The sequence below is a fragment of the Protopterus annectens genome, chromosome 1.part2 (assembly GCF_019279795.1).
Source record: "Protopterus annectens isolate FY-2018-M chromosome 1.part2, PAN1.0, whole genome shotgun sequence".
Taxonomy (NCBI): Eukaryota; Metazoa; Chordata; order Ceratodontiformes; family Protopteridae; genus Protopterus; species Protopterus annectens.
This window is the reverse complement of record NC_056727.1, coordinates 966,236,593-966,263,562: the sequence shown is the minus strand read 5'-3', so window position 1 is coordinate 966,263,562 and position 26,970 is coordinate 966,236,593. Positions and strand designations below refer to the sequence as shown.

Sequence of the window (26,970 nt, the reverse complement as noted above, 5' to 3'; positions counted from 1 at the left end):
CCAAGCAAACACAGGGAAGACACGCAGACTCCACACAGAAGGCACTTCAGCTGAGAATCAAACTGGAGAACCCCTTGATGTGAGGCGACAACGTTAACAGCTGCACCAGTGCGCCGCCCATATATTACAACTCTCTCCACATCCACCCACTTTAGTAATATAGCAGTGCAAGAAATGAAATGCCATTCAGCATTCAGCTCAGCATGTACAAGATATAGCTAAATTATTACTGGATCTCAACAATTCTAAACCTTACCCTGTAGCATAACTGAAAACAATTGTGTTACTTCAGCCATTTACCAGTATTGATACTACGAGCACTGAACCCATGAATCATTGCCTGTCAGAAATCTGTTTACATGCAGTGCTTTATTCACACAGCCTTCCATAATAAACTCCAACAAAATGTAAAAATAAAACTATAGTAAACCAAACCTTCCTTCATTTATCGACCGCAGTGTTATGCCTGTAATGTTGCCATATGAACACTGTATAAACAAAAAAAGTAAAAGAAACCCTCAAATGTGCCTCAGCAACTCAGCAGACTCCCTCAGAAATTATAGTTCATCCTTCAACCTTATACAATTTTCATTCTATTTGTACAGCTGCATATAATAACCTCTATTTCTACTTAAATCAGTTACTTAATATCATAGCAACATAACTGAATCAAACAGCATAATAACCTTTTAAAGAGTAACATCGCAGTTTCACTGAGATCTACTTTGCAATATTTAAATATGTCCACCATTTGCTGTGTAAGTAATCCACAGTGTTGTACATTTCAGCTGATTGCCTCTGCTAAGTCCAATACAAGCTTATCTTGGCATCAACAGACAAATATTTTATGAATGAGATGACAAAAGGGTAACACAGAAAGGTTCTTTATCATTCATTAGAATGTGTCTGAAGAGTCTGTTGCTGCAACAACCAATCTTGATGAAGAAAATTCTCATGCACACCCTACCACAAGTTTGGCAATTGGCTCAGAAGTTAAGGTTGCAAGCTGTAGTTTTTGTGATACAGGATTTGATTCCCGCCTCCTGTGTGACCTTGAGCAAGTCACTTAACCAGTCATGTTTCCCAGGTCACCCCTGAAAAAGCACTGTGTATCCAGTGGATCTGCTTGGTTAACAAATAGGAGTAGAAATGAAAGATGTCCTTCTATTCTTATGTTGCAGTATTCTTAACCTTAAGGTTAGCCTCCGCCTAGTGACCTGAACATCCGGTCAGTATACAAATGCTTTAGTCACTGCAAGGTACGTACGACATCTAATGTTGGTGGTAGGGAATGTGGGCCATAAAGGTGACATCTGCACATACCTTCCTCAGTACTTCTCTGCCACCAGTCGAACATTAGCGCATCCTGCTGTCTCTGCCATCAGATCCTGAGATTAAAGTTAAGTACCCCTTTGGGGCTCTTTGCTTATTATTTTCTTGGTCACGACATGCCTGCACAAGTTCATGTCATCCAGAAAAGGAAAGAGTAGGTGTGGACGTCAGATCACTCATAAGGATGCCCACGACCTGTGTCTATTTTGCCTAGGGCCTAACCACACCATAAGACCTGCGCCATTTGTCAAGCCTTCATCCTAAAGACTGTTTGCAGCTGTCTGCATGCCCTTAACATTTACCTGGAAGACCAAAGACTTAAACATCTAGCTTTTGGGATGGCAGGGTATCCGGTCATACCACCAAGCTACCACAAAAGAAGGCCAAAGTTTCAAGGCCTGAAACTACCACTGCACCTCTTCCACCCAGCATTGCCCCTGTGGCCAAGATATGCCTGGAGGAATGTACAGAACCACCTGACTCAGGTTTAGTGGGTACCATTTCAGAGGCCACACAACCAAGTTTGGAAAGCACATCTGTGGAGGTTATGCAGACGTCAGATGCCGAAGACAAGAGGGGATCCTCAGCTCACTGTGGACATCCAGACCAGTCCTTCCTCCGCTTCTGTAGCTCCTGAAACTAGGCCCTCCTTAGACCCTACTCCCTCTAGGCCTGTCTCTTCCTTGAAACAAAAACAAAAAAATAAACATGTCTCTTCACCTACTGAGAGCTTGTCTGACTGGCAAGCCTTCTGTCAAGGCGTATTTATTGCTTTTATGGCTCTTAGGCCTTCCTTGGCTGCATCTCCCACTGCTACTCTTCCTGTTATTAGCCATAGGCCCCAGACCACTGAACCTCTCACATTGGAAAAGTCTTCACATTCCTCTTCTGAGTATTCTTTGTCTTAAGTCTCTCAAATGCCTTCTCCCCTAGGTTATGTTTCCCCTGAGAAGGACTCTGCTGAGGGAGACTCCCCTGGGAGGACCTAACCTTTGGAGAAACAATCTCTCAGATGAGAGAATTCTTTAAATGGGACTCTACAGAAATGACTGAAGTCCAAAAGAGATATTATGAACTCCTACAAATGGACACTTATGCACCTTCTGCAATTCCACCAGTCCTGCCAGCCTTTTTAGATGCCTTTTCCACAGCTTCTAAAAAACATGAATCCCAATCCCCTGCTCCTAGAAGACTTGACCAGTTTTATAATGTTCCTGAAGGGAAAAAGTTCTTATTAAGTGTCCTGCTGCAGATCCTGGTACTATTTCTGTCTGCAGACAAACCCTCCAAACTGCTACCTTCGACCTCTGTCCTCCCTTCTGATAAGGACACAAAACAATGGAGAAAACTGGCAAGAAGGTGTATACTTCAGCAGCTGTGGCTTTAGGGTCATCAACTACCAGACACACATGTCCAAGTACTCCATGGCCCTTTTATCTCAGGCTTCTAAGCTTTTGCATGGCCTCCCTGATTCAGCCACAAAGTCCCAAATTTCTAATCTGTTCTCCTTGTCCTCACAGATGACAAGACATTGTATCAAATGGAGTTGTAATGCTCCAGAGGCTTCAGCCAGATCTACGGCCTCCAATTCAGTGCTCAGGAGGTACACTTGATTGAGGATGCAACCCCCTTCCTGATGATATCAGGGATAAACTTTTAGATGGCCCACTGGACAGTTCACCCTTGTTTGGCACCCAAGTGGCAGAACTTTTCAAAACCCTGCAACAAAAGGGAAAAGAACTTCTGGACCTTAAACATTTGGTTGCATCACCTTTTCCTAAATTTCACAGGAATTACCCTACCAAGACTCAATTTATTAGAAAAATCTGCTCCTACTATTCTGGCTAAGGGCAAAAACAGTTCCATAACGCAGCAGACTCCTTCAAGGCCTGCCCAGACAACAACCCAGAAACCTCCATTTCAGGACAAGACAGGTAGTTTGTGACTACCTGCCTCTTCTTCCTTCCCCTCCTGGCCATATTCCCCTTTCACAGAGACTCTCTCACTGTCTCCCTTTCTAGGAAAGCATCACTTCAGACAAGTTGGTTCTGTCTATCATAGAAAAGGGTTATTTCATGACCTGGGTCATTCCTTCTGTTTTCAGGGGCATCCCTCAGCCACCAAAGGACTAACTGTCCGTATTACAGCCCATCTTGGACATACTTCTCTCTCAAAGAACTATTCAATCAATTCCAGACTCAGAAAAGGGAAGGGGCTCTTACTCCAGACTTTTTCTAGTCCCAAGAAAGGATGGCCCGTGGAGACCCATACTGGATCTCTTGAACTTCAACATCTTTCTTCTTTTACCCGCCTTCTGCATGCTTACCCTTCAAACTCTTTCCCACTGATAATACCTCAGGCATTTCTGACCACTTTGGACATCAAAGAAGGTAACTTACATATCCCACCAGACCCAAATACAGGAAGTACTTGTACATCTCTGTGGGTTCCTCACATTTTCAGTTCTCTGCTTTACCCTTTGGACTATCTACTGCACCAAGGGTATTCACCAAATGCCTGGCTCCAGTGATAGCCTACTGCAGGGTTCTAGCGATACAAATTTTCCCATACCCGAATAACCTCCTGATTCAGCCAGACTGCTACAGTACTCTCCAGACCCATCTCCAGACAGTCACTTCTGTTCTGCAGTCTCTGGGCTTCACAGTCAACTTCCCGAAATACAATCTAAACCCTCCCAGGATCAGGTCTTCCTGGGGTGCAGAATCAGAACAGATGTTATGATGGCATTTCTCCCACCCAACAAGTTGGACAGTCTAAAGCAATACCTGCTATCTGTCATACACGCCCCTGCAATGACAGCAAGACAATACCTCAGACTCTTAGGATACATGGCTTTTACAGTCTCCATGTTGCCACTGGCAAGACTCCACATGAGAAAGCTTCAGTGGTATCTGAGGCCCACATGGACCCAACACTCTCACCCGCTGGACCACGCCATTCCCTTCCTGCCATGCTTAAGGAAGGAACTCCTTTTGTGGGTGGATCCAGTCTCTCAGAATCAGGGTCTTCCTTGCAACCCCTATCCCCAGTACAGGAAATGTACACAGATGCTTCAGACATGGGGTGGGAGCTGCAATGGATGGCTTGAAGGTGCAAGGCACATGATCAGGCCCTTCCAAGAGGGAACACATCAACATCAGAGAGATGAGGGGTTTCATCTTTGCTCTGAGGGTCTTCCAACATGTCCTGAAGCAAGGACTCCTGAAATTGTTCACGGACAACACTACTGTTCTTTGGTATGTAAACAAACAAGGGGGAGCAAGATCTTAATTTCTATGCAGACTTGCACTCCAGGCCTGGGAATTGGTGGTCCAACATGGAGTCATTCTACAGGCTGTCTATATCCCCTCAGCTCAGAACACTCAGGCAGACACCCTAAGCAGATCCATGTCACGATCCCACAAATGGATGCTACACAGGGATGTATTTCTGGACATAGTCCACAGGTGGGGTACACCACACATAGACCTGTTTGCTCTTCTCTGAACAGGCAGCTTCCACACTTCTGTACCAGGGCAACGGATGCCTTTTCTCTCTCTTTTAGGAGGGGATGTTTCTGTATGCCACTTTGCAAAGGTGACTCAGAAGATACAGTGCAAAACTTATAGATCTGGTATGTGATTTTTTTTTTAATATAGTGTCTCAGCATGTCAGGTTTTTGTCTGTTTGTTTTTTGCAGGCACTGTTATGGGTTCATTCCCTTTTCTTAAGTTTTTTTTTTTTTTACCTCACCTGTGGCATAGTTCGAGATTAGGAGAGATTAAGGGTTTGGGGTAGAGTCCTGACATTGGAGATGCAATGTGAGAGTCCCTTTAAAGTCATGTGTTTATGAAGTATACAGTTTTGTGTGCTGTATGGTTCTATAACCATATTTATTTTATGTTGTACATGTATAGGTTGCAGAGTTTTGAGGCACAACATTTGTGGTTGTTTATCATGATGGACCTGGTTAAATGGATTGTTTAAATTTCACACCAACACAACTACACTTGAATGTTGTATGAGTCACTTGGTTCAAAAGGATACCAAATTGCTTACAGCTTGTTATATTAATCCATTAGTCAATATTGCTGTCTGAGATGCCAGCTTGGATTGTTATGTCAGAAAATACTGAAGACTGAAAAAGAAATAATAGAACATAAGTCAGCTAAGTTTCTAGTTTATTGTTCTAGTAAAAATGAATAAACCAGTCAAGTTTCATTTTCAGTGTACATTTGCAGCTTGACTTTTTCAGAACTAATGTTGCCTTAAACAACTCAGTAATCTGCTATTTATTTATTTTTAGTATTATTTAATGCCCAGACCTTTTTCCACTTTTCTGCTAAGACCTTTAGTACGGACCATAAAATAATGCTCTTCACAAACTACTTACACATTTTAGCACTTTTTTCTCTGTGAGTATATGTACATATGTATATATGTATATCTATATATGTGTATTCAAAACACTGAAAACCCAAAACATTGAAAACTCAGAACATTGAAAGTGTGCTTCGTAACACTGAAAACTATTGCACAAGTAAATAAGATCCCCTCCACCTACAACAACATCTAACTAACAAACATACTTTCTACACATCTCCCGTAAATTAAATATACCAACTCCAAGATCACACTACAGTGGAAAAAAAGTCACACTGAGGTTAGGAAATTAACTTTTTTTCCACTGTCGTGTGGTGTTGGAGTTAGCATATTTAATTTACAGGGAGTGTGGGGGCAGAGCCCCCCACATAGGGGGTGCAGGTGGGCTTGCCCCCCTGCAGAAACATAATAGAAACTGTGTTTGTTAGGTGTTGTAGGGGGAGAGGATGTTATTTACATATGGACTGTAGTTTTTAATGTTATGAAGCACATTTTCAATGTTCTGAGTTTTCAGTGTTTTGGGATTTAGATGTTTTGGTCTCAATGTTATGAAATTCAACATTATGAGATTTCAATGTTATGAAGTAAAGAAATAGAGTGGCCAGGGTGGTGTAGCAGTTAGCATTGCCGCCTCACAGCAAGAGGTTCTCCGGTTCGATCCTTGGCTGAGGTGCCTTCTGTGCAGAGTCTGCATGTCCTCCATGTGGTCGCGTGGGTTTCCTCCAGGTGCTCCGGTTTCCTCCCACATCCCAAAGACATGCTGTAGGTGGATTGGACACTCTAAATTGGCCCTAGGTGTGAGTGTGCACCTTCTGTGGAAGGTTGGGAGCTGGGCTGGCAACTCGACACCTTAAAACTCCACTGCCAATCATGAGTGGACAAATGATCCGCTGTGGTGACCCCTAACCAGGAAAAGCCGAAAGAAGAAGAAGAATGTTATGAAGTAAACCCATATATATATATATATATATATATATATACACATACAAGTATTTCTACAAAAGAAATTATAAAAAAATAACTTTACATCCAGCTTCTGGGATTCTCAGGATGTCTTCCTTTCAAGTAGTAATCGAGTATAATCCTACTTAGCTTATACTGTAAGGAGTGTTCATATTAACATGGTCACTGACAGTTTTAGCAGCTTTGATTTCAACTTTGATTTAATGTTAATGCATTCATTTAGACCAGGGAGAAAGTAGTAACCAAATATGACACTTCTTTTCTTACAGTATGAGAAACAGTCAGGCTGACACAGACACTGCTAATTTTTAACTGATTTAGTTTCAATTCAGATTTAATACTATTATGTTCATTTAGACCAGGGGGATTATTTTTTTCTGCTAACACCTGCTGCCAGTGGAGTCACTATTATTCAGTTTTGCCTCAAGATCATCTTCCCTGTTTGAAACTTAACACTCTTACATGTACATAAAATAATAGCAACAAAAAAATAGTAACATTTTGACAAACACAGCCACTGCTCTAAATTAACATTTTGATATTAAATCTGACTTGAAATATTCTTTGATGATAGACTGTTTCCAGTGGTTCCCTTTTCTAGAGAAATATATATGATTTTTTCTTGTCATATAACTTAGTAAAGATGCATTGTAGAAATATGTCTTTTACCCACCCCAATGTAAACTGAGTGAAAGACAGCAACCAATCATTTCCAAGAACCTATAAAATCTTTCTTTCACTATACATGTATAGCATGTCATATCATTATTCTCCTTTGAAAGTATATTATAAAACTTTGAGGGAATTATATTTAGGTACAAAATACAAATGAGAATTCTATTCTACCATTGAGTTTTGAAGAGTTTGAACCCTAAGTTGTCACAATCAATAATATAAGTTTTGGATGTGGCATATTTCTAGTGAACAAAAAATATTTCCTGTTCTAATGAAATATCTATGATTTTGATTTCTGTCATTCATTTCTAATGTAATGAAAACATTGTATAGATATATTCTAGATATAGACTACATGCCTTATCACAAGTAGAAGGCATATACAACTTTTATTACAAACTGAGTATAATGATACATTTTAATGACCTGACAGGCCTATTTGTAGTAGCTGACATACAAAATTATATATCGAAAAATATACATTCTCTAGTAAATTTTTGAATAAGAAATATAAATCATCAGTTATAACCTATTCATAGGTGGTTATACTTTTTATCGTGGAGGTAGTAGAACAACTGCACATTATATATTGAGTACCAGTTTCCTGTACAATTTTCATTTTTTTCAGTAACAGTATAATATTTTAATTTTGAGAAATGGATACAATAGTGGTTTTAGATGATATCTTAAAACATAATACATTTGTGATATTTACATTTTGCATTCTCCCCAATGGAAAAAAAAGGAAAATAGGCATATCAGCAGCTGACTGTAATCAAGGAAATGAAATGTCTCTTGCCTTCCTATCCTCACTTTCACATTGCATGTATTTATGATAAAGGACTGTTATGAGGGAAAAAAAGTAATATCCTTATTTCTGTCAGAAATATACACTACACCTCCGTGTGATCAACTAACTGTCCTCTGCTTTCACAAAGAGCATGTTTCTCCACGCTCAGCCGTACAGTAACAACTTTATGAAAATGTATTCCTATGGATCTGACAATATAAAAGAAGTACTGGCCATACTGTCCCTCCCTGACATTCCATTACAATGATCACATAACATGTTGCTTGCCATCACAAAACTTGCTTCAAGATAGACACTTTCTGACTATGTGTATCTCTGATGTCGATCATCTCTAAGAAGTAATAGTCACAGTAATATATTTCAAAATGTTGCTTTTACACACATTCACTGCCACCCAATGAGCCATACTGATGATCTTTTAACTGTGTCCTTTGCCTTCACATGTAGCATACCTTCTTATGTCTCATCTCCACAGCCAGCATTTTCTGTGTAGACTTCAATTAGTTTAATGTGTGTGAGTGAAATAAATGATGGCCACAGTAATGTGTTTCAGCTTTGTTTCATACAGTAACTGCCCTTCCCTGAAAAGCCACACAGAGGTCAAATAAGTTAAAATAACTGTTATTTGTTTTCATAATTGGTGAGCCTCCTCACACCAGTAGCCACTTCCTGACTGAGAAAACCTTGAATGTTTGTAATTATTGTTATCTGGTCTCCAGCCATGAGCAGCTTTTTCTTTCCTCCCTGATAATAATTGACAAAGTATTTGGATACTTGTCATGGACAGCATGTGCTTTTACCACTGACCACTGATTTATCTAGTATCTTATCAGCATTTTTATGCAGTCTGCAAAAGAAAGCCATTACTGAAGACCAGAACATCTGCTTCCTGTACCATTTTCCTAGTGAAAGGACAAGAGATCAGTTGGTATCACTGTTACTGGTTGCTCTGAACAATTAGTGTCATTGCTTACCTCACCTAGTATCAAGCCATGAAACTGCTAATTATGGAGTGTAACTATGTGACAGTCAGGCCAGTGAAACAGCATGTTAATAAGTCATATGGCATTACATCGCTTGGATATACTTTTGCCATTTTTTGAAGGCTTGAGTTAATTACTTTGTTAGTACATTAACTGTTACAAATAAATTATTCTTAAGGTAAGAAAGTGTTATTTTATTTTAAAATCATACTTTTCACTGTTTTAAAATAAAGAAAACGATAACAGGAAAACTGAGTTATTTTGACTATGAATGTTCTCCTACTACTTTTTCTGGTGCCAAGATAACTTAGCACCCAATGTTGAAAGGGTTAGTATGTTAAGGATGAAGTTTTTTGTATATAATAATTTTATGAAATTAGTAGCTGTAAAATTTTCTGTTGATATTTAATTATTGTGGGCTGCTTTTATCACACTAAAAAGTGCAGAGTATCTTTTTGCAAATAGTAAACCAACGTTATTCCTACCCATTTGTGTTTGCAAATAAAACATAATTCTAAAGTGTCTCAAATTAGTAGATTAGCATACAGAAGGGAGATATGTGTTTCTAGTGTCACATCCTAGCAGTGAGGACAGCAGCTGTTAATGCAGTTAAAATAGTATCTTCATTCATAGCTATAGCTGTGAAGCTGACTGGACTGGAGCTCAGTGACTAGTGGTACCAGGGTTATTTTTTCCTTTACTGCCAATATGAGGCACAAAGCAAGACATACATAAGAGAACAATATAAGTTTGTGCTGTCAGACAGTGCTAAAGTAGGAGTGACCACTTGGAAGTAAAATATTCACTTATTTTTGTTAGCTGATCAGTAAGTCCAGATGGATAAAACCCATTTACAATGAAAAGCAGATGATTTTTTAATAGAAGTCCATAATATAAAAATAGCTCCCAGAAAGGCAACTTCATACTTTGGCCGTTATGATACGACCTGCTGATTATTTTTAAAAGTCTGGGGACATTAAACCAGTGAGGCATTTTATGACTAACAGAACTCAGATGTAATTATTTAGGAGTTATGCTAACCAGTGCTTTTCTGATGTGATGTTTCTGTCTGATGCAGGTCAGCTCTTTTGAGACACCATGGGCAAACAAAACAGCAAACTACGACCAGAGATGTTGCATGACCTGCGGGAGAATACAGAGTTCTCAGACCATGAACTGCAAGAGTGGTACAAAGGCTTCTTAAAGGATTGCCCCAGTGGCATGCTAAATGTGGAGGAGTTCAAAAAAATATATGCCAACTTCTTCCCATATGGGGATGCTTCCAAGTTTGCAGAACATGTCTTTCGCACCTTTGACACTAATGGAGATGGAACCATTGACTTTCGGGAATTCATTATTGCTTTAAGTGTAACGTCTCGAGGCACACTCGAACAGAAGTTGAAGTGGGCTTTCAGTATGTATGACCTGGATGGAAATGGATATATCAGTCGGGAAGAGATGCTTGAGATTGTTCAGGTATGTATTTTCTTTTTCTTTTTACCCATCTCTTCCACTCTGTTTTGCTTACACTACCTTCAGCAATCTGTGCTGTTCAAGCAAACAGTACTGCTTCATGAAACTGTAGGAATTTGTAAAGATGACTTGAAATGGGGGAAGTCAAACCTGGTTAAATCTTTCTTTACCAAATAACCAAAAATAAGTGCAGAGTAAAGCTTTAGTCCATAAAAAACAAGTATTCCAAGATAAAACGAACCAAGCAATGCTGAAGTTCAACAGTGATGTTTAATAAAAGAGAAGCAAAGCTTTCAGGTTAAAAACCCTTAATCAGTGAATAAAAAATTAACATAAAGTTACCATTTATATATTGATCACACACAGCCAATAATTAAATAATTAACATATACACTAAAACAATTAACAATTTAAAGATACAGGTACCTATTTTATAGGCACATTTGTTTATATCTCAAAACCAGTTTTAATGACACTGTCCGATTAAAACCTGGGGACATATCTGCACATAAACGTAAAATCCATTCATGTTCTTTAATTTCAAGTTTATTATTTATGTCACCCCTTCTTAAGTCTTTATATACCCTATCTATAACTCTAAATTCAAACTTATGTTCATTTCCATGCTCATTAATGTGTTTTGCCAAGGAATTTGTGTCAACATTAATTCTAATTTCTGACTGATGTTCAGATATTCTCTCCTTTAGTTTTCATGTTGACTTTCCTACATAAAATGATGGACATCTACTGCAAGTAGCTAAATAAATTATATTTGTGGTGATACATGTTGCAGAACTATGAAATATATATATCTTTCTTGTTAATGGATGTATGAGAGTATTATCTTTGTTTACAGAATCACAGCAACAGCAATTATAACATAGGAAATTTCCCTTTTTAGTCACCATATTACTATTAATAGTAGTGCGCATATCATTATAACATAGTTTCTGTTTTAGACTTGGACAGTTTCTAAGTTCTCTACCTGAGTTATGTACACTAATTGACATTGCCCCTTGCTTTTCTTATACAAAAGTTCTCGAAATATTCTTAATCTCTTGATAGCTTCTTCTAATACTATTCATAAGATGTAAATACAAATTTTTGCTAAATCCTTAACATTAGTCAATATGTCCAAAGTAATGTTATTCATTATATAAGGATAGAACTTATTATTACTACCAAATGAACAGTCCAAGATTTTTTACATTATATTAAGTTCAATGTTATTAACAGATAATCACATGTAAAATTCATCCAAGCAACCCTGGACTTTACTGTGATCCTCAACTATAGTAACAACTGACCCCATCTTAGAGTCATCAGCATACTTACTAATCCACATCCCTTGAAGTATAGGAAACAATATCATAAAAAGTCCAAATAAGACTGGCTCTAAAACAGAACCCTGATATACTTCTGAAAAACATTTTAGACTTGTTTAAAGTATTCCCCAAGCGAACTTTACTGGTTTTAAAACATAACCAGTTCTTAACCCGTCTTGTCACATAGTGATTCAGACTGAGTTGCAACATTTGGAATATTACTTTCTCATGAGGGATAGTGTCAAATGCTTTAGCCATATCTAGATAGATAATATCCACAGATAACCCATTGTTCAATGCTTTCCATAGCTGTTGGTAGAATGATAATAAATGTGTCCTACAGGACCTCGCTATGGGTAAATCCATGTTTTATGTCTATAAATCAACGTAACATATCCAATACGTATTTATTAATGACCCACTCAAATTATTTTCCCAGTACACTCATCCAGCTAATGGGTCTATAATTCTCAACAAATGTAGTTTCACCTCCCTAAGGTATTGGAACAACTAAACGACTCTTTCCATTGTCTGGGCACATCACTTGTTTCTAAACTTATTTGAAAAAATATTTAGACAGGCATAAGAATTCCTAAATTTTATGTAAGAAAACATCATGTGATCCCATCAGTACCTGCTGCAGAAAAATAATTATTTTTTTTCCAGATCTTTACTTTTAATATGTCCAAATAAATTAATCTCCATCCAAATGAAAAAAACGTATCCTTTGCACAGTTATTTTCTTTAGAGACCACTATTATATCCAAAACTAAATCAGATGAATATCCTACATCTGTTTTTTCATTATTATACACAATATTGTAATCAGTCTTCCTGTCTTTAAATTGACTAAGATGTTTGTAAAAAGCATCTTATTATCAGGAATACATTTTAACATGTTCAACTCCTAATTCTGGTCTTCCTAAAAGTCTCATAAATATGGTTCTGTTATTCTTATACCTAGCCATATTACTTTCATTTGGGAATAATCTATATGTTTTTCATAGAAACTTTATTCTTTTATTAAATCTATCAAGTTCAAGTGTTTTTAAAAAGGCCAGTAGTTATTCTCTTTTAGTTTCTTCCCATGCATCATTATTGGTGGTATCCCTTGGACTCTGCATTTACTGTTTAGTTTAACTGTCTTCTAGTTCTTGTAATCATTATATATTCTAAAGCAACACAAAAAACTCATTCTCCAAAAAGATTTTTTTAAAATGTATTTGTGGCAAATTTTCTTGTTATTAAGAACATGAATAGCTCCTGATTTAGCAGGAGAAATCTTGTTAATAGTTTTCAGGCTTCACCCCACTGAAAGCATTAAAAAAAGAACTATGTTAAAGATTACAAGTGCCACTTCCATGCTGACTGTTGTCAATGTGAGTTTACCTTAGAAACGTAACTTTCTGGTTTATTTACATTTTCTAAATGATCCAATAGCCCTGAAATATAACAATGGTCCTCTAAGAGAATATTTGACAAAGTTATATTATTAGTTCTTTGATTCACCAGTGGACATTTCAGACTTACTTTGGCAGTCCTGACATAAGGGAGAGCCACTGTGTCAGCAGATGAGTTACACCATTACTCAGCTAACTGAATTTTGTTTTATTTCATAATCATTAGCTACCTTTTACAAAAGACCATTTAGGTAGTGTGTACCACTAAGTAGCAGCCTAATCTGAATCTAATGTTTGTGTGTGAATGACAACATGCTAATTTCCTTTCTTTTTGTTTGTGTTCAGGTGATACTGTTTTAGCTTATTCACTCATTATTTAGGAATTCATAAATCTTCTCTGCCATTGTTTGTGAGAATTGCATATTGCTGAACTTTAAGTTGACTTTTACCAACCAATCAGCAGTCCTTTTCCATTTGTAGCTTGTACAATCCTCCTGAGGACACTGTGTATGTTTAGAAGGATCACAATGAATGCAAGGCTGTAAACAAACCTAATGGTTTGCTCTGCATTCCTTTCAACAAATAATTGCATGTTTTTTTGTGTTAGCAAGTTGGCAAATGTAATTCAGATGTATTTGTAAATGAGCTTTGCACATCACCAAAAGGGGAGTCTTGGTTTGTTTGTCAAACTATGTATTTAAGAAGAAGCTGTGTGACCCAATTGTCAGTCTGCTAAAATATGAGGAGTATGGGACTTATTGTAGGCCTTGCCCTCTGAAATACACAGTCAAAATACCAGTTGGTGTGCTTCTTGACAATACTGGTTTGAAGAGTTTCGAGTTTCATAGTTTCGCCATGTTGTGGTCAGGGAATGTGGTCTTGGAGACAGCAGGTTTTTATAGTCCTACTAACCCAGCCTGCCATCATCTTTCATAGAACTTATGCCCTCTGTCTTTCTTGTAGATCTCTTAAAATGTCTTACTATATCCACCACTATTTCTGTGTCTGAGGACTATAGTATAACAGGATCAAGACATGAGTGCATTATAAAAAGGACAAACTCTCTTCTACTATGCAGAGGAAGCATGTTATATAGACATTGCATTCTTCAGCTGATTTCCCGAATGTCAACAATGTGCTGCATAAATTAAGACCGATTTGTTTTAATTTTTGACTTGGACCACAGAAATGTAAAAATGTGTTTTAAGGTGTTAGCAGAAATGGCCTTTTACCATGTTAGTGTCTGAATATAAAGCTAACTTCTGTAAGCTGCACATTAGTAATGTACTCTAGCTCCCAAATCCTCCCCATGTCATCTATTACAACTGCATGATTGTTGCTCTAAATGAAAAGCTTTCTGCACTGTTTCTTTCAAGTTTCAGTTATGTCCTCCATTTCTACCTTTTCCATGGTATCTTCACAGTACTTGCCCGTTTCTCCTCAGGTTAATTCCCATATAGGTAAGTACTATGCAGTCTGTCAACAGACCATTACAAGTGCAGCCATTAACTGTGGTCAAAACTCCTGCTGCCCATCCACTTATTTAGGTTTTCCTTCATTGTGGCTTGGGTGTTACTGTACTTGACTTCTAGTGGTGGGGATACAGTGGGATATTCGCTATTTCCTTTCAGCAGAGTGTGTAGTATTGTTGTGGATTAGAGATACATATATCTATATACATATGTATTGCTGGATATTGGTTCTTAACTTCCTGATATAAAGAAAAATTTAAAGTTCTTGTTAGTTTCATTGGATATTTTAAGTTCAGATTTCAGTTTTTTAATTGCCCTGTTAAGTTATATGATAGTTTGACTAAATATATTATTGAGGTAGGTAGAATTGGACCTCATATAAGCATTAAGTAATTTCTTTCTTTTGTTATATAATTTATATATGGGGTGTTCCACTATATTTTATTTATTTATTTTATTTTGTTATTTATTTTATTTGTTTAACGTTTGTTTACTGGGAAAGTCCGTCTGGGACAGAACCCATTTTCAGAGGATGACTGGAGAGAAATGCTCCTGGTGTTTTCTATCTCATTATATTTAGTGAAAATATAGACTTCCTTAGCAATACATCTGTTTATAATGGAGTAAAAGTCAGAGGCAAACTGGTAGCTTTAGCAATGAAGACCATCAGAGAAAGATTACAATGGATTTTCCATCAGTTAAGTGGAGAAGATTTGTTTCCAAGAAGTCCCTAGATACAGAGATGTTTATTGTAGAGATACTTTAAAGAAAAAGGTCACTGAAGTTTTAGACTGATTTAATAAGGGAGGACAGTTTACATGAAGGTGCGCAAGAAGGGGCCATATTTATGAGGACAAGATCAGGGGCATTTGGGCTTTTATTAGAATGATTAATTGTTTTCACAAGCAAATTAACATTCATCATGTCAAAGAAACACTAGGAATGTTGGCCATTGGTGGCAGTTTTTGACTCGTTATTGAATTCCCCTGATACAAAGGTGTTAATATTGATGAGGATTTGGTAAAGGTGTTAAGGCAGCTGTCATGGACAGTATGCAGCATAGAGAGTATTCTAAACCTATTTGTGAAGTGATAAATTATCTTGTTAAGGCTGGTATGGATATCTAGGAGTTCAAATTCGGAGACTTGAAAAGTCATTCTTGAAGTGATGGTATCTTTGACAAGTACTGATGTAGCTGCTATTCACAGTATGTCTGACAACAGGCTGTTATTTGGCTGATTTCCAGACCAGGATCTGGAACACAATGGATGTTAGATCTTTTCATGCTGATAAATATCATTATGACCTGGCAGTGTCTGACATGGGGGTGAATAATCATAGCTGCTGTACCTAAGAATATGACTGCTTTTTATATTCATGTGACCAAGACAGGAAAGATACTAGTTTTGAGTAGAATTTTGCCATCTTCCAGAGCTATGCTAAGATTCAGAGACAAGATAATTTGCTATGCAGCTGGTATCATTTTAGGTGGATCCAGTATGAGTCAGTTTGGAAAAGATGGCTGGAAAGCTTTCCTGTCTTGCCAGTGATTGTCTGCACCCCTCTTATCATGGCTTTTTCTGTCCGACTAAAGCCTTTACTGCCACTATAGTGCTTGTTTTTAGGCACTATCCATCAGCTGGACCTTCCAACCTAGTAATGCCTAATTCAGAACATAATAAAGCAGCTGTACTCAGTGCCATGAGTCAACAAAAATACCTGAACATCAGGCCATCCTGCAACTAGAACACATTCATATAAGTGTAGTAACAGAGGTATAGTTTCAAAGCAATGAAAGCATTATCTTTTTTGCTGGTTATAGCATATTTTCATATTATTTTCTAGTGTGGTGAGTGTGGTATCTATATCCCTGGCAACAAAGTTACCTATAACTAAACCATTACTGTGGGAGAATGCAGGAGAATGCAGCCTCAATGAACCGTAACAACTTGCATTGGCTCTGAGCAAGCAGGGTGAAGGTGGGTGTGCAGCTGTGTGAACTAATGGCTAAAGTTTCTTAGTTTTTAGTCCAGGTAAACTTAGGCAGAGTTGTTTTAACAACTTCAGGTGTAGTGGGGATAGTAATGGTGGTGTGTGTGTGTGTCCACATGCATGTATGTGTGAGTGTGTGCATGTGCGGGTATGTATGTGCGCATTCACGCGTGTGTGTGTGTGTGTGTGTGTGTGTGTGTGTGTGTGTGTGTTTGTTGTGCTTACCCTAAATTATAGCATTTTTAATTGTATGATATCATCTCACAGATAGACTGAATGGCAATGTATACATTTGGCCTAATTTGCAAAGGACCAGATCACTTATTTTTTTATTTCTCCATTAAAGCCATGCAAATTACAAACTATTATATGAGCAAAGATTCAAAATCCTAATAATTTCTAATTTTCCAAAATAGATATATAGTCAACTCAAAGTGCTAGAATTCATTGAATGGAATTACTTTCCAGGTCATCAAAACAAGTTGTTTTTTTTTCTTTTCTTTTTTTTTTTTTGTAACCGTTATAGCAATTTTTATTATCTGATTAACGTCTTGTGCAGAAGTGCTCACATTGTCAGCTCCTGCCACCAGTGATATACTTAGTAGCAACAAAAACACTGTATGCAACAATTTATGCCTAAGTCAGTACATTCAAAATGATATTGTTCCTGTGGGGCTTAGGTGTAATCATTTACTGAATGGGATTGAAGAGAATGAGACTTTGTTTAAATCTATTTATCAGGTACACAATGATGCTGGGGTCAAAGTTATGAAACTATTGGCTGAGTTTAACCATAACAAACTAGAGAAGTTGGACAGAGACATTAGAAACTTGCATAGCAATTTGGTTAAACCTCCTTCTTTTGGCCAATTAAAAGATTTATGAGAGGGTGTTAACATCAAACTCACCAGGTATGTGTCTTCTGTGATTGAAAAGAAAAAGAAAATTTTACTTAGATATCTCGATCAATATAAGAAGGGGACAGCATTCATTCATTAAAGTAAATTTGTTCTGAATCAAGGGAGGAACATTGTCCCAGATGTTATAAACAACTTGGCCAATAGTGGACCTTTAATAGACACACCTCCCTTCCTAGTGGCCACCGATTTTTTTTCCTCCATTGAGTCAAGTGTCCAATGATGGTTGTATTGAAATTAATAAAGTGACTAAAAGCTCTTCAAGTAAATATTTCATCAGTGACTGCTTCCAACAATAATTTAAATCAAACATCCATGAATATTTTTTATTGAGAAGTGCAAACGGAAGAACAGACAACCAGACACAGAGGGGGAGGGGTCAAGGAAGAGGAGGAGGATGGAGCTGAGGGCACAGGAGGAAATAAAATTTGAAATCAACAATTGCCCAGCCTCTTATGCTTTGTTGTGTAATTTAACTAGCAGTGTTTTTTTTCAGATCTACATTTAAAAGTCCTGTAAAAAGGCTTTTCATTTATTCCCACTCAAAAGGCAAATGTCATAGATGTGTTAATTCATTTGCATATGTACATCAGAAAATTGAATTTGATATTTATTTTTAGTAACTGTTCTAATTTTATTTCTAGTGAAATTTGTTCTTGTAGCAAAAGAAGTTTGTACAATCCTTCTCTTAATAGCATTTTGAATGTTTTTTTTTCAAAGTATGTGAAGAAGACATCAGATCCATCCGTAGAACTAGGCTTCATACTAAATCCAAGTGCCCTTGAAAAAAATTGTAATAACAGATAAATCAGAATTATGAAGGCAGACAAGGGCACTGGGATAGTAATTATGAATACAGCTACATACATAGATAAGATAGAAGAAGTGTTAACTAATGACAATAGTTATAAAATTGTTACCAGACAAGAAGTTTTTTTCCAGATTTAGACACATGGATATGTGTGTATTAGATATCAAGGGGCAATTACTCCACAAGAGTTCAATTTTATGACAGTGCATAGTCCAAGCTTGGGTGTCAGTTTTGGCATTCCTGAAGTCTGCAAAAATGAATTTAACCCCCCCCCCACTTTGTCATATAGTGTCACTAAACAGATGTAAAATGGAATACATTTATAAATTCGTTGATAGTGTACTGAACCCCTTAGTTCAGAAAAACGAGGTATAATCTGAAAGACTCGGGTCATTTTAGGGTTATTATTTGATCATCAGATTACGAGTGTAGATAAATTATTGGTGACACTAGATGTGGAAGTGTTGTATAGTAGTATTCCACATGAATACTACTATACAACACTGAATATGTGTGTACCATACACATTCTAAGATGTTTCTCAGATGTAAATTGATGCTGTACTCACTCAGTGATGTTACTCCCTGTAAATTGTAAACCCCCAAACTGTATTGTATATGCAAATCTATACTTGTTTTTTTCTTCTTGTCTTTTTTTTGTTTTTCTTTGCACTACAACTACTATGTAATTTTTTGAATATATGTATGCAACTACCTTGGAGCTTTTATCCTCAGGTCTCCACTGAAAATGGGCTTCTGGCTTAGCTGGACTAACCCAGTTAACAAATGTCAAATAAAATAAAATAAAATTTGGGGTGGATTTAGTAAGAAATTATCTTATTAAACATGCTAATATTTCACAATGTAGACACATGGTGTCAGTTAATAGAGTTGGTTTTAAAAAATATATATTTTTTTATTTTCAAGAACACAGTTTATGAACAAATAAGTGGGGTTGCCATGGGGGCCAAATTGGCCCCATCATTTGCAAATTTGGTGGTAACTACTTGGAAAGTTGATGTGTTGGAGAAATTAAAATGTTTCTCTTATGTACGCCTTTATAGATGTTATATTAATGATATCTTTTTTGTTTGGTATGGGTCTAAGTCAGAACTTGATGGCTATTTAAGAGAAATGAATTTAAGTAATATTTTTTTAAATTTTACCATTTCCAGAACTGGGAACATAATGCAGTTTTTGGATATTCATTTAACTTTGGATAAAGATAACAGTTTTTTTATAACAAATATTTATAGAAAGCAGACATTAATAAATAATTATTTGAATTTTAAAAGTGAACATCCATTTTTTATGAAGAGAAACATCGTCAGAGGGCAATACATTAGACTTTAACATATTGCCAGTCAGGACGTCATGTTCAAAAGAGAATGTGTTTTTCTTATGAAACTTTTTCTGGCCAAAAAATATCCACCAGTCTTAGTAGATAGTATTATGGAAGAAGTAGCTAATTTTAGAGTTAACAAATATGCTCTCATTTTGCAAAAGATTTTCCGAACACTAAACCCATGTGTGAGGTTAAACAAGAGCTTAGATTCCCGTTACCTGTTAGCAATAAAATGGGAGGTATAAGAGATGTGATTATACATAACTGGCGAATTTTGGCAAGTAATGCCAATGTACTACAAGTTTTAGGCAACCAATCACAGATGTTCTTCATCTCACATTGCTGCAGTCCTAACACTTGGGTAGTCCGCTGTCCCAGTCGGCCCGAATACCAAAGTATAAGGCTGACGTCGGTCAAGGCGCATTATTCTGATGTCAGGACGTCAGGGTACAAATGCGCATGACCGACGTCATATCCTCAGTCTTTTTTGCCGCATGGTCCGATGCAGAAGCAGTATTGCGAGTGCAGGTTGGCGTTCTGAAATTTTCTGAAGTCGGAGTTTCAGACCGAATCAAAGTTGGCTAAGTACCCGTTGGGAATATTTTGTTTTTCTTGCCTCAGTATTTAACGGATGTCAGAAAAAGTGAATAACTGTATTTCTTGTGGGAAACAGATACCTCATAGGGATCACCATACCTTGTGTATACCTTGCTTAGGGCCTGAGCACGGCGTTGTTGGATGTCGCTCTTGTGCTAGATTTAACAAACGCACTATAAAGAGAAGATTAGACTGTGCCAGGTTAGTTTTTGGGAAGCGTTGTAATTATAAAATGCCGTCGGATGCTCCGACGCCCGCTTCATCAAAAAAGCGCAAGGACAAAGCAGCAAAGCCTAGGTTGGAAGAACCGTCTGTCCCGGACGTCGGTTCTTTAGAGGGCTCGGTGGAGCCGGAGGTTCTGCCAGAAGTTTCTTTGGAGTCTCAGGGAGAGACTTTACTGTTACAAGATGTGTCCTCTAAGGAGGTAGGCCAGGCTGAAGGGGCTTCTCAGGTAGCTGTTCTCCCCTCCCTTCCTAAGGTGGTTAGGCCCTCCCCTTCTGTTTCCAAGGCTTCTTCGAGAGGCAGGCCAGGTTTAACTTCAGTGGGTGTCTCTCCTAGTTCTTCAGGGTCTCTGCCTAAGAAACATATGCTTAAAATGGCAGAAGATTTGATTACTATGATTAGAGGTTCTATGCCCCCTCCTGATAAGAGGCCTAGGGTGGAACCTGAGCTTGAAAGTTTTGAGCAGTGTTCGAGGCTTCTGAGTCTTGACTGAAGACTTACAGGAGTATCCTCCTTATTCTGATTCTGATGTAGATGATTCTACTCCTTGCTTCTCCTCCTGAGGATTTTTCTTTTCAGAGACTCTTCATTCCATGAGGAGCATTTTAAATGGGAAGGTCAAGATTTCTCTGATTCCAGGAAAAGGCTTAGGGAATTTTGTTTCTACCCCAGCATAGGCCTTTAGCTATACCTCCTGTTCTGGATGTGGTGGAAGATGTTTTGCAGAGGCTTCCCTGAACCCTGATTCTTTGCCTCCTGCCCCAGTTAAACCGGATAGGTATTATAGGGTGCCTGAAGCTCATAAGTATCTTTTAAGAGTCCTAGGGCAGACCCAGAAACTGTTTCTCAGGGGCCTAAAGGTGTTAAGGCTTCTGTTGTTAAAAATCCTGTTCCTCCTGATAAAGAGGCAAGGGCTTTGGATAGATGGGGAAAGAAGGTGTATACTTCTTCCACTTTAGCCATGAGGGATTTGAATTGCCAGTTCCACATGTTAAAATACCAAAATTATCTCCTTTCACAATTGAAGTCTAAGGTGGATGCTCTGGCGGAAGGTATTGAGTGTAAAGAGTTGCAGGATTTAGTTCTTGTTTCTGAACAGGTGGGTAAGCATTCTTTGCAATGTGGTTTTGATGCTGTACAGGCCTCTTCGAGGGTGGCTGCCACTGGTTCTGTTCTTCGCAGGCACGCCTGGCTGAGGGATCAGAATTTGGCTGAGCATGTTAAGACAAGGATTTTAGATGCTCCGTTACAATCTGATGTGTTGTTTGGTTCGCCTGTGGAAGCAGTTTTAAAGAAAATGGAGGACAAGGCTAAGTCTATGCAGACTGTTAAAGATTTTTGCAGGTTCAGCCTCCAAGTTTAGTAGAAATTGGCCTACTAAGGGGTGGACATATCCTTCTTATGATTCCCAGTCTAGGGGTAGGTCTAGCCGTGGTAGGGGCAGAGCTCAAGGTTCTTTTAGGCCTAGAACAGGGAGTTCACCTGCTCAGTCTTCTGGTGAGGGCAGGGGTCAGTCCTTTCGTAAACAGACCCAATGACCTGCCTTTTCAGCTGCCAGAGCCTTCTCGTCTGGCAGCACCTTTGGGAGGAAGGCTGGCACTTTTCAAAGAAAATTGGAGTTTAATTACCCAAGACAGATGGGTATTGGATATCATTCACCACGGTTACAGGTTTTATTTCCATACCTTGCCTCCTTTCAAAGGCATGCCAGACATTCCTCCTCTACAAAGAAAAGAGGCTCACAAGCAAATTTCTCTGTTACTCCAAATAGGGGCCATTCAGCCGGTTCCTGTGCCAGAAAGGGGCCTATGATTTTATTCTCGCCTGTTCCTAGTACCAAAAAAGGGGAACACGTGGAGACCAATTTTGGATTTATCTATCCTCAACACTTATCTGGACATTCCCAAGTTCAAAATGTTGACGTTACAATAGCTTTTACCTCTGCTGGGAAAAGATCACTGGATGGTAACTTTAGATCTCAAGGAGGCTTACCTTCATGTGCCTATCAGACTAAGTTGCAGGAAGTATCTGCGTTTTCGAGCTGGGAATTCCCATTATCAGTTCTCTGCATTGCCCTTTGGCTTATCTACTGCGCCCAGAGTATTCACAAAAGTTCTGGCTCAGTGATAGCTTACTTCAGGCTAAAAGGAATACAAATCTATCCTTACTTGGACGACTGCCTGATTCTGGCTCAAGAAAAGGAAGACCTTTTTCAGCATTTGGAATATGTGATAGCAGTGCTAAGATGCCTGGGGTATTCTGTGAACGAAATAAAGTCCAGTCTAGTACCCTCTCAAGACATGTGCTTTCTGGGTGTGAGACTGAATACAGCAACCCAGATGGCCTTTTAACCCCGGACAAACAAAAGAATCTTTCCCTTTACTTCCATCAACTATCTCTTCAGTCCGGGCTGACTGCAAGGACAGTCCTTCAAGCCTTAGGGTTCATGGCATCTTGTATTCTGGTGCTTCCCAATGCCAAACTGCATATGAGGAAGCTGCAATGGTATCTCAAAATGTATGGACACAGCACTGCCAGGATTTGGACACTGTCATTCAAATAATACCTTGCATTCAAAAGGAATTTTTGTGGTGGGCTCAGGAATGTCACCTAAACAAGGGACTCTCTGTGACCCGGCCAGAGGCGAGTCAGATTCTAACGACAGATGCCTCAGACATAGCTTGGGGAGCTCATCTGAATGGAAAGTGGATACAAGACAAGTGGCCTGCCAGACTACAGCATCTACATATCAACATGAAGGAGATGTTAGCAGTCCAGTTTGCATTAATGGCTTTCAAGGAGTTACTTTTTCCAGGGCAGGTGTTGATTCTAACAGACAACACAACTGTCATGTGGAACATCAGCAAACAAGGGGGAACACATTCTTATCCTCTATGCAGGCAAGCAATGATTTTGTGGGAGACTGCGCTCAGCTTGCAACTAAATCTTCAGGCAAGGTTTCTGCCGGGAGCACAGAACTCCTTAGCAGATGTGTTAAGCAGGCAAATCATGGATCCCCACGAGTGGAAACTGGATCTTCATGTATTTCTGAAATTGACAGTGTCATGGGGAACTCCAGACATAGATCTGTTCACTTCTCCACTAAACCACCAGCTGCCAAAGTTTTGCACGAAAGGTTTCATCACACAGCTTGGAAAGTGGATGCTCTTTCTTTCAGTTGGAAAAATCTTCATGTGTATGCCTTTCCACCTCTGCCTCTCCTCCCAAAGGTACTCCTAAAGGTCAGACAAGACAAGCCAAGGATGATTTTAATAGCTCCAGATTGGCCTCGGCAACACTGGTACCCATTACTGAGGAGTCTGGTAAGGAAGCCTCCATGGCCTTTACCTTTGATTCCACACCTATTGTCTCAGAGGGACGGTCATCTACTCAATGTCAAGCTTCACTCTCTTCATCTAACAGCCTGGCATATTCTGTTTTGAACCACAGCAGGTCTCAACTTCCTCAACAAGTTTTGAATGTGATTATGGAAGCCAGAAGACCTAGTACAAGGAAAGTGTACGCAGAAAAATGGAAGAGATTTTTATTTTGGAGTGCAGCAAAGGATTTGGAGGTTTTTGAGCCTAATTTGAGTGTGGCTCTTCAATATCTTACTGAGTTATTGGACAAAGGTTTGTCTTTCTCTTCCATTAAGATTCATGCTGCAGCAATTTCAGCTCACTATGATTGTGACCCACCATTGTTTTCTCATCCTTTGTTCAAGCAATTTCTTAGAGGGGTAAAGAATATAAGACCCCCACGTAGAGCTCCTACTCCTGCTTGGGACCTCAATTTTGTGTTGGAGAAACTTACTCTACAACCTTTTGAGCCTCGGCTACTGCTGAATTGAAATACTTGTCATGGAAGACTGCTTTTTGTTGGCCATTACTTCTGCAAGAAGGGTTTCTGAATTGCAGGCCCTTATGGCGGTTGAGCCTTTTTTGATTTTCCATAAGGATAGGGTATCATTACGTACCAATCCTTCCTTTATGCCTAAGGTGGTCTCTAGTGTGGCTTTAAACCAAACTATTCATTTGCCTACTTTTTATGCAGATCCCCAAAATAAGGGGAAAAGATTTTGCACACTTTAGATGTACACAGGCAGTTGCGTTATTATTTAAGCAGGACTAAGGATTTTAGGCAGTCTCAGCAGTTGTTTGTTTCTTTTGCTTTGAGTTCTCAGGGCAAGCCTGTGTCAAAACAAACTATTTCTAAGTGGATTGGGTTTTGCATTGCATTTTGTTATTCCCATCATGGCAAGGAGATTCCAGCTGGGATTAGGCCTCATTCCACTAGGGCTACTGCCACTTCAACAGCATTTCTAAGGGGGTGGCAACTAAGGATATTTTGGAGGCAGCTACTTGGAGTTCAGTGCATACTTTCTCTAAGCATTACCACCTTCCTCTCTACTCTAAATCTAGGGCTGGTTTTGCCACGGCTATTTTGCAGGGCATGTTGACAGCTCCTGCTTCTTTATGATTTGCCAGCCTCCCTTACCTCTGCTTTGGGATTCTACCCAAGTGTTAGGACTGCAGCAATGTGAGATGAAGAACATAGTACAGTTTTGTACCTACCATAAATGTAGATGTTCAAGATCCACATTGCTGCAGTCCAATCCCTCCCTCCTTCCCTCTGTGTTTAGGGGTGGTTGTGTGGGTGGGGTTGTTCTTTTGTAAATTTGTATATATTGTACATATATTTGGTACAGGAGTGTTTGGTGTTTTTTGGTTTTGGTCTTATCTTTTTAGGGTCTTCTGACATCTGGGGCAAGAAAAGACTGAGGATATGACGTAGGTCATGCGCATTTGTACCCTGACGTCCTGACGTCAGAATAATGCGCCTTGACCGACGTCAGCCTTATACTTTGGTATTCGGGCCGACTGGGACAGCGGACTACCCAAGTGTTAGGACTGCAGCAATGTGGATCTTCGAACATCTACATTTGTGGTAGGTACAAAACTGTACTTTTTGTTATAAAAAGATGACAACTTTCAAGAACTATTTTGAAGTGGGGGAGGAATATCAAGAAGTAGGCATCCCTTTAATGGTGTGCATAAGTGTGGGAATTATAATTTTTTAAATTCATTCCTACAGGTAAAGTGATTGTGCTGGATGCAAGGTCTTTTAAAATCAATTTGTATAGGTTTGTAATTGTAAATCCAGGAATGTTATTTATCTGGATATTTGTAGTTCATGTACGTGTTTTTATATATGTAAAACCACAAGGAATTTGAGTGCATTAGGGAACACTGGGTTGCAATTCAAAAATCAAGATTTGAATAATGCAATTGGTAAACATAGTACAGTGTGTAATGGGTTCTGTGAATTCAAATTTTAAGTGCAAGATTTTATTGGCGTTGTTAACACACTTCTGGAGTATCAAGAGTTGTGGTGGTAGATTTTGCTCCAGGCTGATGTGTTTCCAGGATTAAATGAATATTAAATGTGCTCTCAAATGGATTAGATAAGGAAATAACAGCATGACTATTTTTATGTGCTTGGCTGTTGTTTGTTATTTAAACAGTTTGTTTTTAAATGCAATATATTTCTGAAGAAGCCTTGTTATTAAAAGAGACAAAATTGCTAAGTTATCGAGTTGGAGTGAATTTATCTTTTGACACAGCTAACTTGCTTTTTGTTTTTTTGTTCTTCAAAAATATGATTCTCCTATACCTTTGCAAAATATGTTTGTCATTATTTTATTTCTGACCCATCTCAGTGAATATGTATTTTCCTTTTTGTTTTTTACTAGTGAATAAATATGCATTTGTACTGTTTTATAAACTAATGAAGTTCCCTTTTTTGGGGCATCCTAATATACTTTTAAATTTTTCAAACATGGAATAAATACTTAATGTACATAGTGCTTTCTGTAAAATATTCTTCACCCAGAATGACTAAGCATGATTCATATTCGATGAAGGAAATTTTGTTTTGTGGAAAAAAATCCTTCCAAGTCTTTCCCTTCGATCTTTGTGATTTAGTTGTCAACAGGGAAATAAAATATTATTTGATTGCAAACCCACTTAATTAAAATGTGTGCATATAACAATATTTTCCAAAGATGTACCTGTTACTAAAATATCTGTTGCAAACCTGGGTGTCCAAGAAACAGATCCAGCTTCAGAACAATTTGCAATTCACCAAATGTCTTTGTATCAATCCAAGAAGTATTGTACTTTAACTACATTCAAAAAACATGTCAGCTGTTGTGTAAAATGTTCTGTGTTTGGAACTAAAACATGACCATCCTATCACCTCTTCACTGCT

The 26,970-nt window shown here is 38.3% G+C and overlaps 1 protein-coding gene across 2 annotated transcripts in view; it reads left to right on the top strand.

Annotated features, from left to right (window-relative positions):
* The window catches only part of HPCA (hippocalcin), a 778,673-nt gene that overhangs the window by 495,343 nt on the left and 256,360 nt on the right, over positions 1-26,970 (top strand). For both annotated transcript variants that reach the window (XM_044059929.1, XM_044059928.1), the window contains one exon: positions 10,226-10,623. In XM_044059929.1, the coding sequence (XP_043915864.1) occupies positions 10,246-10,623 (378 nt within the window). In that variant the 5' untranslated portion in view covers positions 10,226-10,245. The remainder of the gene's footprint in view (positions 1-10,225; positions 10,624-26,970) is intronic.